The sequence below is a fragment of the Rhinopithecus bieti genome, unplaced genomic scaffold (genome assembly GCF_001698545.2).
Source record: "Rhinopithecus bieti isolate Rb0 unplaced genomic scaffold, ASM169854v2 scaffold_2205, whole genome shotgun sequence".
NCBI lineage: Eukaryota > Metazoa > Chordata > Mammalia > Primates > Cercopithecidae > Rhinopithecus > Rhinopithecus bieti.
The window spans coordinates 311,035-324,106 of record NW_016803673.1 but is presented as its reverse complement, the minus strand read 5'-3'; the positions used below and the strand labels follow the sequence as shown (position 1 = coordinate 324,106).

At 56.9% G+C, this 13,072-nt stretch overlaps 2 protein-coding genes and 1 long non-coding RNA gene across 5 annotated transcripts; 1 reads left to right on the top strand and 2 right to left on the bottom strand.

Moving 5' to 3' along the window:
* Positions 1-1,364: 1,364 nt before the first annotated feature.
* Positions 1,365-6,796, bottom strand: PIERCE1 (piercer of microtubule wall 1). Its single transcript, XM_017848729.1, has 3 exons — positions 5,979-6,796; positions 4,857-4,935; positions 1,365-1,800 (listed from the first exon to the last, which is right to left on the bottom strand). The coding sequence occupies exons 1-3, from the start codon at positions 6,119-6,121 to the stop codon at positions 1,612-1,614; spliced, it is 411 nt and encodes a 136-aa protein (XP_017704218.1). The 5' UTR covers positions 6,122-6,796; the 3' UTR covers positions 1,365-1,611.
* A 45-nt stretch (positions 6,797-6,841) lies between these two features.
* Positions 6,842-10,926, top strand: MRPS2 (mitochondrial ribosomal protein S2). Of its 3 annotated transcripts, XM_017848707.1 has the most exons (5): positions 6,885-7,022; positions 7,236-7,388; positions 7,845-7,974; positions 9,522-9,870; positions 10,146-10,926. In XM_017848707.1, exons 1-5 carry the CDS (start codon positions 6,980-6,982, stop codon positions 10,386-10,388), a joined length of 918 nt encoding a protein of 305 aa, XP_017704196.1. In that variant the 5' UTR covers positions 6,885-6,979; the 3' UTR covers positions 10,389-10,926. The 3 variants fall into 3 exon arrangements, with proteins under 3 accessions (XP_017704197.1, XP_017704196.1, XP_017704206.1); XM_017848708.1 differs by lacking the exon at positions 10,146-10,926 and having other exon boundaries at positions 6,842-7,022; positions 7,236-7,361; positions 9,522-10,138; XM_017848717.1 differs by lacking the exon at positions 10,146-10,926 and having other exon boundaries at positions 7,236-7,355; positions 9,522-10,114.
* Positions 9,256-12,686, bottom strand: LOC108513089 (uncharacterized). Its single transcript, XR_001880789.1, has 3 exons — positions 12,080-12,686; positions 10,494-10,576; positions 9,256-9,681 (listed from the first exon to the last, which is right to left on the bottom strand). It is a non-coding gene; the product is annotated as an uncharacterized LOC108513089 (long non-coding RNA).
* Between the last annotated feature and the right edge of the window lie 386 nt (positions 12,687-13,072).

Genomic DNA, 13,072 nt, shown 5'->3' with positions numbered 1-13,072 from the left:
CCCGTCTCGGCCTCCCAAAGTGCTGGGATTACAGGCTTGAGTCACCGCGCCCGGCCTAATTTTTGTATTTTTAATAGAAACGGGGTTTCACCATGTTGGTCAGGATGGTCTCAAACTCCTGACTTCAAGTGATCTGCCTGCCTCAGCCTCCCAAAGTGCTGGGATTACAGGTGTGAACCACCCACCACGCTCGGCCAGGAATGCATTCTTTTCAGCATGTTGAGAAACCTGATTGATAAGGCTTTTTTCTTTTTCTTTTTTTCAATAGACGCTAAACACAGAGGGATTACTGGTATTCTGGTATTTTTAAGGAATGACTGCAAAAACATTTTCAATTTGATGCCTGGAGTCTCTGCTGGTTTTTTAGCTCAGAAGAAAGATATTACATAGATCCTGGCTTCAGGGCCAATTTTGTATATTTTTTAATTAAATGTATTAATTTTCTCCGGGAAGCATTTCCATCTCAAATTGGACATTAAGACTGTTGCCAAAATGTTTGCTTTTGTGTATTAATAACAGTATATATGAAGAAATAACCCATCATGATGTTTAACTTCTTCCCTGATTCGTGAGTAGAATCCCTGCAGATAAGAATCTATACACAAGATATTATTGATGGTATGTAAGAGGAATTTATTTTTTCCAGTTTCAGCACTTTCTAAATTTCCTATAAGGAACACATCTCGCTCTCATAGAGGGAAAAAAATCCATGTCATAGACAGAATGTTTTTTTTTTTAATTGAAGATCCTGTAACTCATAGTAAACATGGATTTATGACTACACAGAGATACAAATCCACTTAATGTAGTTATTACCCCACCTTAGCAAAATACAAGTAATCCCCTGCCTGCATTTTTTTACTTTTTATTGAAATTTTAAAATAAACATAGAGAATGCCCATGTCTGCATCACCCCCTTCCACAATGAAGGGCAATCACCAGTCGTGTCTCTGCCCCTGCCCCTTGCTGGAGCATGAAGCACACAAACATGGTGCAGGAGGTTCACCTGCAATCCCATGCTCCTTGAGTAATCTCAGACAGTAATGACCCTCCTGCCTGTTCAGCCTCGACTTGGCTGATGCGGCGTCTGCTCCTCCTCCTGGCCCTCGCCCACACCCCAGTGGGGCATCCCATGCCCTTGTGGGAACCCTGCAGTGTTGGTGCAGATCTCAACCAGGGTGCTGGGTGCTTTAGGACGGGAGATCTGCTCCCTAACTCCCTAACTGGTCTTGTGGGTAACATGGCTCCCAAATAAAGACACGAGAGGAGTTAGCCGCCAGCACTCCTGATGCTCAGGCCGGGACTTGGGCCCCAGGAGCCCACAGCTCCACTGCACCATGACAGATGTCAGACGAGAGGGAAGCTCAGGATGTGACAACGTTTTTAATGCAAAGTCAACATGAACATCTTTTCCCATGTACTTATTAGACGTGAAATAGCAGGACTTCACAGCCCCATTTGCACATTTTCCTGCTCCGCAGACGAATAATATTTTCAGGGAAGGCAGCGCAGTCTGTGCCGTCGCAATCGGGTGACTGTGGGGGATGAGGGATGATGATTTTCCAGGAGGCCCCTGGGGTCAGAGGACTCGTAGAGGGGGTTTCCAGCCCCTCAATCGCAGATGGATGGCCTGTTGATATTGTAACTGGGGTGGAAGTTGAGCCGGTCACAGGAGGTGATGTAGTTATCAGGGCCAGTCACAATGCTTTTCTCCAGGTAAACATTGAGAGTGTTGTTCCGGAACATTCCGCCCGCTGCAAGTTGTTGGGAAAATTTATTCGAATTTGCATAAAATACTTTCTAGAAGAGATGAAGGAACACGGATGAATGATGTATAATACTCTTGAGCAATCCGCTGAATATTTTTGAAAGAAAAATAAGAATTTGTAAGAAGATGCAGAGAAGCCAGAGGGGGTAGGATGGCCTGGCTCACCCCAGACCATCCTAACCCATGCCCGATGCCTGGCACTTGCTGTTAACACTGCCCCTTGCACTGTTCGAGGGATAGAGGGGTAGGCTGCAGGGCCACCTATGTGCCATCTCTACCTCAGGATGTGGCTGTGAGCATCGCCTTGGGGGTCAGGCCTGGAGTCACCCCCAGGTCTGCTTTTCCTCACTGTGCTACTCTGGGAAAGCTGCCAGCCCTCTCTGAACTTCATTTTCTCTTCTATGGAATAGAAATGATATTCACATCAGTGGGTTTCCATCTTAACTGGGGCCGAACATGGTGGCTCACGCCTGTAATCCCAGCACTCTGGGAGGCCGAGGCAGGTGGATCACAAGGTCAGGAGTTTGAGACCAGTCTTGCCAACATAGTGAAACTCCATCTCTACTAAAAATACAAAAATATTAGCCAGGCATGGTGGCAAGCACCTGTAATCCCAGCTACTCAGAAGGCTGAGGCAGGAGAATTACTTGAACCTGGAAGGCGGAGGCTGCAGTGAGCCGAGATCGTGCCATTGCACTCCTGCCTGGACAACAAGAGCAAAACTCCATCTCAAAAAAAAAAAAGATGATTACCTTCACTGGGAATCTGAATCATCTGTAAAGCTTTAACGACACCAATGCCCACACCTCACCAGACCAGTGGTCTGGGCAGGGGCTGCCCTATGGAGGTTGAGAAGGGGTGTACTGAAGCCACTCGTGTGGGCGGGCACCCAGCAGTAGGAGTTATTCTAGCAAGACAGCATCATTAGGTGACTGTGACATTCCTGAAGCCTGAAGCTAGTGGCCTGGACCTCTGCCAAATATTTTACCCTGCCGTCCTTAGAGGATCCTGTGTCATGCGTATCACCCGATGTTTCATCTCCTTGGCAAGAAATAAGTACAGAGAGAAAACTTCTTTTTGTTTTTGAGAAGCTTTAGATCTATAGAAAAATTGAACAGAAAGTACAGAGAGTTCCCAAATTATCTCCCTCAGCACACAGTGTCCCCTGTCCTCGGCATGTTGCACTGGTGTGGCCCATTTGTTACAGTGAAGCCAGTGTTGATACTTTATTAGTAACTAAAGTCCACATTCTACAGGTGGGACAAATGTATCATGACAGGGACTCACCCTCGCAGTATCATGGAGAGGAATTCCCTTCAGTGCACTTTTTTTTTTTTTTTTTGAGATGGAGTTTTTGCTCTTGTCGCCCAAGCCAGAGTGCAATGGCACCATTTCAGCTCACTGCAACCTCTGCCTCTGGGTTCAAGCCATTCTCCTGTCTCAGCCTCCTGAATAGCTGGAATTACAGGCACCCACCACTAAGCCCAGCTAATTTTTGTATTTTTAGTAGAGACGGGGTTTTGCCATGTTGGCCAGGCTGGTCTCAAACTCCTGACCTCAGGTGATCTGCCCGCCTCGGCCTCCCAAAGTGCTGGGATTACAGGTGTGAGCCGCCGCGCCCAGCCCTTCAGTGCACTTTTTAATGCAAAGCATTTATCTCCTGTTCTCACATGGGAGGTAAACAGCTTCTCCGGCATCCACCTTTGGTCACGAAACTGGAAAAGAGACTCCAGATGGAGCAGGTGGATAAGAAGCAGGAAAACCTCCTTGGACACTTGTCAGGAGTACCTCATGCCTCCTATCCCACTGCCTGCTCACATCAGTGACCTGAAGGCTCCTACCATTTGCAATAGGAACATTTTTTCATGGCCTTTTATAAAACCTAAAACATCTGGACCCATGTTAGTGAGTGTGCTGGGTTTTTTGTTTGTTTGCTTGCTTGTTTGTTTTGGTGACAGGGTCTGGCTGTGTCACCCAGGGTGGAGTGCAATGGCACGATCATGGCTCACTGCAGCCTTAACCTCCTGGGTTCAAGCAATCCTCCCACCTCAGCCTCCTGAATAGCTGGGACTACAGGTGCGTGCCACCACACCCAGCTAATTATTTTATTTTATTTTGGTAGGGATGGGGTCTCACTATGTTGCCCTGGCTAGTTTTGAACTCCTAGCCTCAAGTGATCCTCTCACCTCAGCCTCCCACAGTGCTGGGATTACAGGCGTGAGCTACCGCACCCAGCTGTGTCTGGTCTTTGTCATAGAAATACCTGATCCCCAGGGGAAACTCAGGGTCGTTTGATTATGGGAGAGTGCTCCAGCATTTTTAGGTAAGTAATCTTCTCACCAGAGCTCAGTCACTCACACAACACAACTAAATAAGCACTGACCAGACCTTTTCAATGACGAATGCCTTGACGAAGAAAAAACGCCCACAACATTCTCACCCGAAAATGGCTGGCCCAGTGTCCCAGGTGTGCAGGAGACACCACACTAGCCTCTCTGTCCATTCACCTGGACCTTCATGGGGTTTGGTGTGAGGAGGTTCTAGGAGGGCCATCCTGGAGTCTGAGGTCAAGTTCAAAAAGGGTTTGGCTTCCCCAGTGGCCCACAGGCTCCTGTGCCCACAATACACCTTGCCCACCCACAAGCTGTGCTGTCAGCCAGTACTGCCTCTTAAGGTCACATGTTAACATCTCATAAAGTGTAATTCCAGAAAAAAAGTAGCCCTTCATTTATTTGCCTCAGAACTGAGCACTGTAAGTTGCAGGAGATGGTTGCGTGTGTGTGTGTGTGACTGCTGTGCGTGTGCTTGGGTGTGTGGGGACAGGGTGATGTCAGCAAGTCTATATCCTCCTCTTTTAAAACACTCCACTCCCAAATTCATTCACTCATTTAGTTCCATCCTACCCTCTCCCAAAACGATTTGGGGAACCTCCCTCCTCCCCATTTGTGATGTTGGAACTTTGGCCTCCTCTCTGGGTGCACCCCTCCCCGTCTCATTGTTGTTCCCATTGAGAGCCCCAGGTTTTTAGCCTCTTCTTTGAGGCTACCCACCCCCTGCCCCCCCATGCCCAGTCTTGCATCCCACTTACGGGCATCTCGTGCACAGTGGGGGCTCTGCTCCCATAAGCCTGGTTACTGGTCCTGTACACCGAGATAGCCTTCTGGGTCCTGGTAGATGAGAAACACTCTATTTTCATTTAATCTAATTCTGCACAAGCCACAGCCTTGTTTTGGTTGACAGCACTCCACTGGAAATGCCCCCAAAGAAAGAACAATGTGCCTGGGCTGGTGCTGCAGCCTCAAAGGCAGCCTCTGGGAGTACCTGGCTGATGACCATTCTGAATGGCCCGGCCTCCCCGGCCCCCTCTGCTCACCACTGTCCCTGCTCTTCCAAGGCAGGCCAAAGCCCTAAAGAGCAAGCAGCCAGCAAGTGCTGACCCCCAGCCCTGGCAGGACCTTGGCACATGCTGCAATTTCTGGGTAACTTAGCTTGTCAGGAGTGGAGGCTTGGCCTCCAGACCCTGCCACCCAGAGGGTCCCTCTGCCTCTGAGCCCCCACCCTCGCTGAGGTCATGCTTCTATCGGTACCACTGCCTCTACCTGTCGGCAGGACAGGCTACTGAGGAGCTGCAGGCCCACACCTTAGCTCTACTTTATACTCCTAGATTTTGGCCAAGTTGTTCTTTCTACATTCCAGTCGTCTCAATGGGAGAACGAGGATACTAACAGACCCTGCCCTAGAGGACTGTTGAGGGACCAAATGTGTGAGCACGGCGAGATGCTTGCACCTGCCTACAGGAATTTTCTTACTGCTTCTTAGCCTGCAATGCCCTGTGGCAGCTCACAGCTGGCTGAGTCTACAGCAAGACTGCAGACTTGCTGCAGGTGCTGCTGTGCTCACGCCCCGCAGCGGGGTTTCAGGATAGAGAGGAGAGGAGACTCACCCGACACAAAACAGTGGAGCTGAGACCACAACTGGGCTTTCTCCCCGCTACAGCCCTGCCCCTCACTGACCCTATCCCCACTTCCTTGTATGAGGCTCTGGGGAACACTTTCGCCGCTCACTAGTGGACAATGACAGCGCGGGCCCCGGATGACCACTCGATCCTCTTGATTTCTGCAGTTAGGACCTTGGGGGTCTTGCGGGGTCTCTCACACACGGGGCTATCGAGCAGTGGACGTCAGGACCAGGCGCACCCCAGCTTCCTCACCTGTAGCCCCGGAACCACCCCGGGTTGTTGAACCTCCCCGGAAGGTCCGCGCTTACGCGGTAGTAGTCGCTGGTCTTCTCAAGCGGGGCCGTGGCCTTGGGCTCCACAGGCTCCGCGCACGCTCTGGGGCTTTCCTCCGCCATTGCGCCTCAAGAAGCGGGACTCGGCGGCGTCCTGTTGCCAAGCGACGGCCAGGTCACGTGACTGTGGGCGGAGCGGAGGGGGGTCTTAAAGGCGCCGCGCATGGGTGGTGCTCCTCCGCCGGCGGGTCGGGAACCCGCCGAGCGAGTCCCCAAGGACCGGGAAGGTCGGGACGGCGAGAGATTCCCTGCTGGGACCGTCGTATGGGGCAGCACCTGGTCCCCAGCCACCCGTGAGGGGACCGGGCCACCCTAGCATCGGGGCGTGGACTCCCGGGCGAAAGCAACCCCAGGGCCTGGGACCCCGCCAGCCGGGTGACGGGGTTTAAGCACTGCAGGTCCACTCGGCAGGCAACGATTGGACGCTTGCTGTCCAGTGGACTCCAGGGATGATATGCCCCTCAGCACCCCGAGTCTAAATTGAGACCCGAGATCTTGCTAACTTTATGAAATTCTCCTAAGTCAAATATCGTTTAAATATTAAAAACAGTTTTGGAGCGCGAGAGGTTGCGCGGGACGTGGTTCACAGCTCACGTGGCGGGAGGCGAGGGTCCCCATCGCCCAGCGGGCTCCCTCAAGGGTCAGGGGCCTCCCGGGCTGGCCGGGCCCATTAGCAGGGCGGGGCGAGCTGCAAGGCGAGGACGGTGGCCCCACTCCCGGCCCGAGACTCTCAAGCCCGGGACTCCGGGCCCTGCCCCCGAGGCTGCCCCGCCCTCGCAGGGAGGTCCCAGCCGTCTGGCGACTGCGCTGTGGCTCCTCCGGGCCTGTAGGCGGCACTGCGGCCCCGCGCGGACGGCGGCGGGAGGGGAGGCCGCTCGGCCCGGCCCGGAGGGAGGCCTCGCTCCGCCCCGCGTCCCGGCCATGGCGACCGCCCCGGCCGTGTTGCCCCGAATGCTCGACGCGGGTGAGCGCGCGCTTGCGGGTCCCTGGGGAGGAGGATGCAGAGGGGGCGTGGGGAGCCGAGGGAGCGGCGGGGACGCGGAGGGGACCTGGGGCGAGCGCGGGGGGGACTCGAGGAGGGCGCGGGGACGCAGAGGGGATCCGTTGGGGATGCGGTGGGGGACGGGCGTGGTGCATCCGGGACGCGGCGCCAGGACCTCTGTCTGCTTCCCCCCAGGTGCCCGGGCCCCGTCGCGCTGGCTGGCGTTCCTCGGGAAGGCGACCCCCCGGCCTACTCGGCCGAGCCGCAGGACGCTTGGAAGCGCGGCGACCCCTGTGATCCGCGAGTCCGAGGACGGTACCGGTAACACTGGGCGCCCAGCCGAGTCAGGTGGGAACGAGGAGAGGCCGGCAGCCGCGGGGAGATGCGAACCCTGGAGGGGCCTGGGCACTGCACGTGGTCGAAACTGCGCGCCCGGCCGGGCTCCTCCCACTCCCGTGCTGGCCACCTGAGACCACAAGGTGGGGAGGTGCCAGAAAGACCTGAGAAAGCCGCTGGGCCCCTCTCTTTTTCTCTTCTGGCTTCCAAGTAAGACCAAGGGACGGGGTTGACCAGGTTCGACCAGGCTCACCCAGGAGCAAGGTCGGGATCAGAACCTGGCTCCAGTCCTCTGTTTCCTGAAAAGGTCCCTGTGCTTCCAGGTCTTTCCTGGGGCTAGGGGGCTCTCGGCTGCCCACCGCGGTGTCACAGGAGGCACTTGGGAACAGGGGTGGGCGGGAACTGCGCTTTGCCTGTCTCTGCTGCCACCGGTGGGAGACACAGCGTCGCTCCTCCTCCCTGCTGTAGATTTCAACGACAAGATTCTGAATGAGCCCCTCAAGCACTCTGACTTCTTCAATGTCAAGGAACTGTTTTCCGTGAGAAGCCTCTTTGATGCCCGAGTGCATCTGGGACACAAAGCTGGCTGTCGGCACAGGTAGGTAACATCCCCATCTGAGCTGTAGCGGTTCCCAGGAGGGCTTGGGACCTGGGACCTGCTCTGGTTCTAGGGCCACTTTTGAACTGGCCTGTGTCAGTTTTAGGTGATTACAACCCTTCCTCCTCCACATGGGAACAGGGAGCCCCGCACAGAAGCAGCAGTTCACCCCCCAGCTTGGCGGGGGCTCTTGTGTGTCTTGGCGTGGTGCTCACGGCCCTTAGTAGGGCAGGCCTGCTGGGGGATGCAGAACTCCACGGGTTCAGCCTGTGAGGCTGGCCCCCACTGGATTGGGCAGGGTTTTCTGGGCTGTGGGGAGGAGGAGTGACTGGTCCTGTATTCTCACATGGTCATTTTGACTGTTGTGGGGAGAGGGGATGGGAGGGGCAGGTGGGAGGCCAGGGAGGAAGCTGGTGTGGGTGTCCAGGGTGAGGGTGGTGGGGCTTAAATCACAACAACAGAAGAGCTAGAGCAGCAGGTGGACATGAGGCAGCCGGGTAGAGCCAGTGGGACTTGGGCTGGGGTCGGAGGTGGCTGGGGCCAAAGGGATCAAACACCTGCTCTTTGCCTGGAGCCTGGTGCTGGTTACTGAGATGGTGAAAACCAGGGGAGACCTGTGGGCCATCACAAGCTTGGTTCCTATGAGGTGTGAACTCTTTGCTGCCCCAGTGGAGAGGTCACACGGGTACCAGGAGGGATGGGCTCCCAGGGAGCCATCAGCATCAGGGGCTTGTGGCTGTTTCCAGAGCATCAGTAAAGGAGGTCGGAGGTGGAGCCCTGGGCACTCCAGTGTTTGGAGTCAGTAAAGAGGGACGGCTGGGGGTGGAGGGATGTGGTTGTCTGTTGATGCTGCTGAGAAGTGAATTCAAGGGTGTGACTTTGGCAAGATGGAGGTCGCCAGTGTCTTGATGGGCAGGGTTACTTGAGAGGAAGGGACAGAACCCAGTGGGAGTAGACTGGAGGTGAGGACCTGGGAACCGCAAACATGGATGACTCGCCTGCCATGCACCGAGAGGCAGGGGTGTCTCCCATGCCCCGCTCTTCCTCAGCCCCGGCCAGCAGCAGTCCAGTTCCCTGGATCAGGGTTCTCCTCCCAGGCTTGGCCACTGCTGCCCTGATTCCTTAATGCTTTTGGCCCAGAGCACCCCCCTAAGTCCAACCCCAGCGGGGCCTTGTCCTCAAAGCCTTGGGAAGAGGAGAGTGATGGAGGGGGCTGCCCCATGAGCCGCACGGGGCTGAATGTCCTTTTGGTGTCATGTTGGATGTCCACACATCCATATGGGGGTCAGTTCTATTAGGATTCCCTCGGGAAGAGGTAGAGGGTCGCAGGGGTTAAGCCATGAGACGAGGCATGCAGAGGGGTGGCCTGGACAGGTTTGCACTGCTGTCTGTCCACACAGGGAGCATTGCAAACTGTGCTTCCCAGCCCATAGTGCCCCTGAAGAGGAGCTCGGGAGTCCCTGGTGGGCGTCTGTGTTCCTGCAAGGGGCCAGTGGAGTTGGCCCAGTGAACTCTCATCCCCCTTGCCCTGGTGGGGTCTCTGGCAGGTTTATGGAGCCATACATCTTTGGGAGCCGCCTGGACCAGGACATCATTGACCTGGAACAGACAGCCACGCACCTCCAGCTGGCCTTGAACTTCACTGCCCATGTAGCCTACCGCAAGGGCATCATCTTGTTTATAAGCCGCAACCGGCAGTTCTCCTACCTGATTGAGAACACGGCCCGCCACTGTGGCGAGTACGCCCACACTCGCTACTTCAAGGGCGGCCTGCTGACCAACGCGCCCCTCCTCTTTGGCCCCACAGTCCGCCTGCCGGACCTCATCATCTTCCTGCACACGCTCAACAACATCTTTGAGCCGCACGTGGCTGTGAGAGACGCAGCCAAGATGAACATCCCCACGGTGGGTATCGTGGACACCAACTGCAACCCCTGCCTCATCACCTACCCCATACCCGGCAACGACGACTCCCCGCCGGCCGTGCACCTCTACTGCAGGCTCTTCCAGACGGCCATCACCCGGGCCAAGGAGAAGCGGCGGCAGGTTGAGGCTCTGTATCGCCTGCAAGGCCAGAAGGAGCCCAGGGGCCAGGGGCCAGCCCACCCTCCTGGGGCCGACGTGAGCCGTTCCCTGTGATGTTCACTCAACTCCTCCCAANCAAGATGAACATCCCCACGGTGGGTATCGTGGACACCAACTGCAACCCCTGCCTCATCACCTACCCCGTACCCGGCAACGACGACTCCCCGCCGGCCGTGCACCTCTACTGCAGGCTCTTCCAGACGGCCATCACCCGGGCCAAGGAGAAGCGGCGGCAGGTTGAGGCTCTGTATCGCCTGCAAGGCCAGAAGGAGCCCAGGGGCCAGGGGCCAGCCCACCCTCCTGGGGCCGACGTGAGCCGTTCCCTGTGATGTTCACTCAACTCCTCCCAAAGCAAACCACAGCCACGCCTGTCTGAGCTGGGAGTCCCCTTCCCCAGCCCTGGGTCAGCGGCATCCTCAGTCCTTGTTACTTACTTAGCTGACGTCATAGTGCAGACATCCGCTGTTACGCCTCAGAACCAGTGGCTGAGCAGGCCGACCTTGCCTCTGCATTTGCTCTGTGGGAAGCAGCACAGAGGGTGAGCGATGTGCGCAGAACGGTCCCTTGGCTGCAGTTAGGACCTCAGTGGCTGGTGTGGCCGAGCTGCTGGAAGACGGTGCTGTCTCTGTGATCCGAGCAGCCCTCCCTTCACCCTGACCCCTGACCTTTGTCAGGAAGGTGCAGTTTTTCTTCTCAATCTAAATGCCTTTCAGGTGGGCTGCTTCCTTGGCTGCCTGGTTCCAGGGGGCTGTTTTGTAATGAGATGCTGCAGGCAAGCTACTCAGAGGCTCCCAGCTGGGTTGGTGGGACAGCCAGGCCAGAGGACCTGATCCCAGCAAAAATAAAACTCAGATTTGGGCAAAATGAGACTTGGAGTTTGGGGTTCTGCCTTGAGTGCGTTTGCTTTTGCCCATGTGGTGTGGCTTTTTTTTCAGGCATGCACTGGGGCCCCAGGGATGGGAGATGGGACAGGCACTGTGTGTGTGAGGGGCATGAATGAGGTCAGCAGAGGTGCCAGCTGCCACTAGAGGGCACCGTCTTCAGCAGTGGAGCTCCAGACAAGCCCACAGCCCGGCCAGCCTCATTCATCAGAACAGGCTTGGTGTGTTCCCAGTTTCAGGAAAGATGGGCACGTGCTGACAGGGACGCTTAACACCCCTCACCTGTGGGAACACAGCCGTGTTCCTGGGACAAGCTGCGGCCTCCCCTCGGCCCCGTCCCGAGCTGCTTAGGACATAGGCCCCTCTCCCCCATGCTCCTGACCACCCAAGGAGCCGTCTCGGCAGAATCCGGGCAGCAAGGCAGTATGGAGTCTGGTGCCCTGGGTAGGGCAAGGCCTGCCCTGCAAGAGCAGCACAGGGCGATGGGAGGCCGGAGTCCAGCTTCCATCCCTGTCCCTTCAGTGTTAGGCTGGCGAGGGGTTCATGGTAGGGGTCCCTGGGGGTGTCCGGGTTTGTCATGTGGGCAGGACAGGGAGCTGAGCTTCAGGGTGGTCTCTGGCCAGCATGGCTTTCAATTGCAAAGCCGAAGTCTGAAGATGCAGGTGTATAAAGGCAGGTGAAGGGAGGGCCCCTCCAGGGCTCCCCCCAGAATCCCTCTCAGGGTGTGCAGGTGAGATACCCTGAGCTGGGTCTCCTGTCCCACCGTGCTGGGGAGGACAGCTGTGGGGAGCCAGGACCCCGGAGATGAGGCAGCAGTATCAAATACTGGGCACTGATTGGGTGGCTTCTAGGAGGTGCCCCTCTAGCTGCGACTGGGCCTCCCGCCGGAGAGGCCATTATACCTTTTGTCCAGGTCAGGCCCTTCCCTGCTAAGCCACTGGCCCGGGGTTGGGACAGCAGGAGACACAGTGGGGTGCAAACACAGGAGGGATGGGGCGGTCTCTTCTGGCCATTAATTTTGAGGCCAGGTGGGGCGAGCAGGCCAGGCAGTGCTGTGGCTAACCCAAGAAACCTTGTAAGAATGATGGGGACTGGCAAGCCCCGGGCAGGCTCCCTGGGTCCCCACCGGTCCCCCTTACCTTGTGCCGATGACCTGCCTGGCTCCTGCTGTCCTCCTCCCACTGGCCCCTGAACCCCGCACAGGCTGGCGAGGACCCACTGAAGAGCCACGAGTGGGCGCTTGCTGGGCTTCCAGGGCAGGAGGGGCCCTGGCCGAAGGGATGACCCAGTGGATAAGCAGGCACTGGTGACCATGAGGAGCAGGGAGGGACGGGAAGGGTGCAGCGCAGAGACCGTGGGGCCCATGCTGGGACAACCAGGGTGGGCCTAAGGGCCCCTTCCGGAAGTGGAAAGAGCCACGTCCCAGGATTCTGAGGGACTCTGGGTGAAACAAGGGTTGAGGGCTAAGGGGATGTGGTCTCACTGACCCCATCCTTGACTCTGCCAGGAGGGGCCCTCCAAGTTTTCCACCCTGGCGATGAACCCCAAGAGCCCTCAGAAGAGGCCAAAGGAGACGGTGAGAGTGCCTGAGGCTGGGGAAGGGCAAGGGAGTTGCCTCAGTACTGGGGAGAGGGGCCCCCCAGCCGTTTTCTCCCTTGGCCACGATGCCTGCAGGCCCCATTAGAGGTGGCCTTCTCTGGACTGTGGCAGGACTGGGCCTGGACCAGCTGGTGTTCCAGACGGTGGGGAAGACCAGAGGCAGCCACCAGAGGACAGGCCTGGCAGAGCCAGCTCAGGGCAGGGTGGGGTGGGTAGGGCCAAGAAGCCTTTCCATCCCTGCCGAGGCTGGGCCACTCCCACCCCTGAGGCCCGGAGGATCCCCATTTGCCTGGAGGAGCTCAGGGCAGCCCCCTCTGTCAGCACAGGCCAGGCTTCCACTCCGATCCTCTGCACCCCTCCCTGGGTGTGTGGGGGGAGGGAATAGGAGGGGAGGGCCTGCCCTGGGCAAGAGCAGGGTTCTGGGGCAGGAGCCTAGGGGCCCATGAGCATGGAGGCCAGTTGGGCCAGCCGATGCCCTCTGCTGATGTGGGCCCCAGCCCTTGAGATGGATCTCATGTCATCCTGGCTGGAGG

Excerpts from the sequence above, each read along its gene's own strand:
- PIERCE1 (XM_017848729.1), bottom strand. The coding sequence starts at position 6,121 with ATGGCGGAGGAAAGCCCCAGAGCGTGCGCGGAGCCTGTGGAGCCCAAG. Across the intron at positions 4,936-5,978 it reads GGGTGGTTCCGGGGCTACAG|GACCCAGAAGGCTATCTCGG; the intron begins GTGAGGAAGCTG and ends CTCATCTACCAG. Across the intron at positions 1,801-4,856 it reads CCACTGTGCACGAGATGCCC|AAAGTATTTTATGCAAATTC; the intron begins GTAAGTGGGATG and ends CATCTCTTCTAG.
- MRPS2 (XM_017848707.1), top strand. The coding sequence starts at position 6,980 with ATGGCGACCGCCCCGGCCGTGTTGCCCCGAATGCTCGACGCGG. Across the intron at positions 7,023-7,235 it reads GCCCCGAATGCTCGACGCGG|GTGCCCGGGCCCCGTCGCGC; the intron begins GTGAGCGCGCGC and ends GCTTCCCCCCAG. Across the intron at positions 7,975-9,521 it reads AAAGCTGGCTGTCGGCACAG|GTTTATGGAGCCATACATCT; the intron begins GTAGGTAACATC and ends GGTCTCTGGCAG.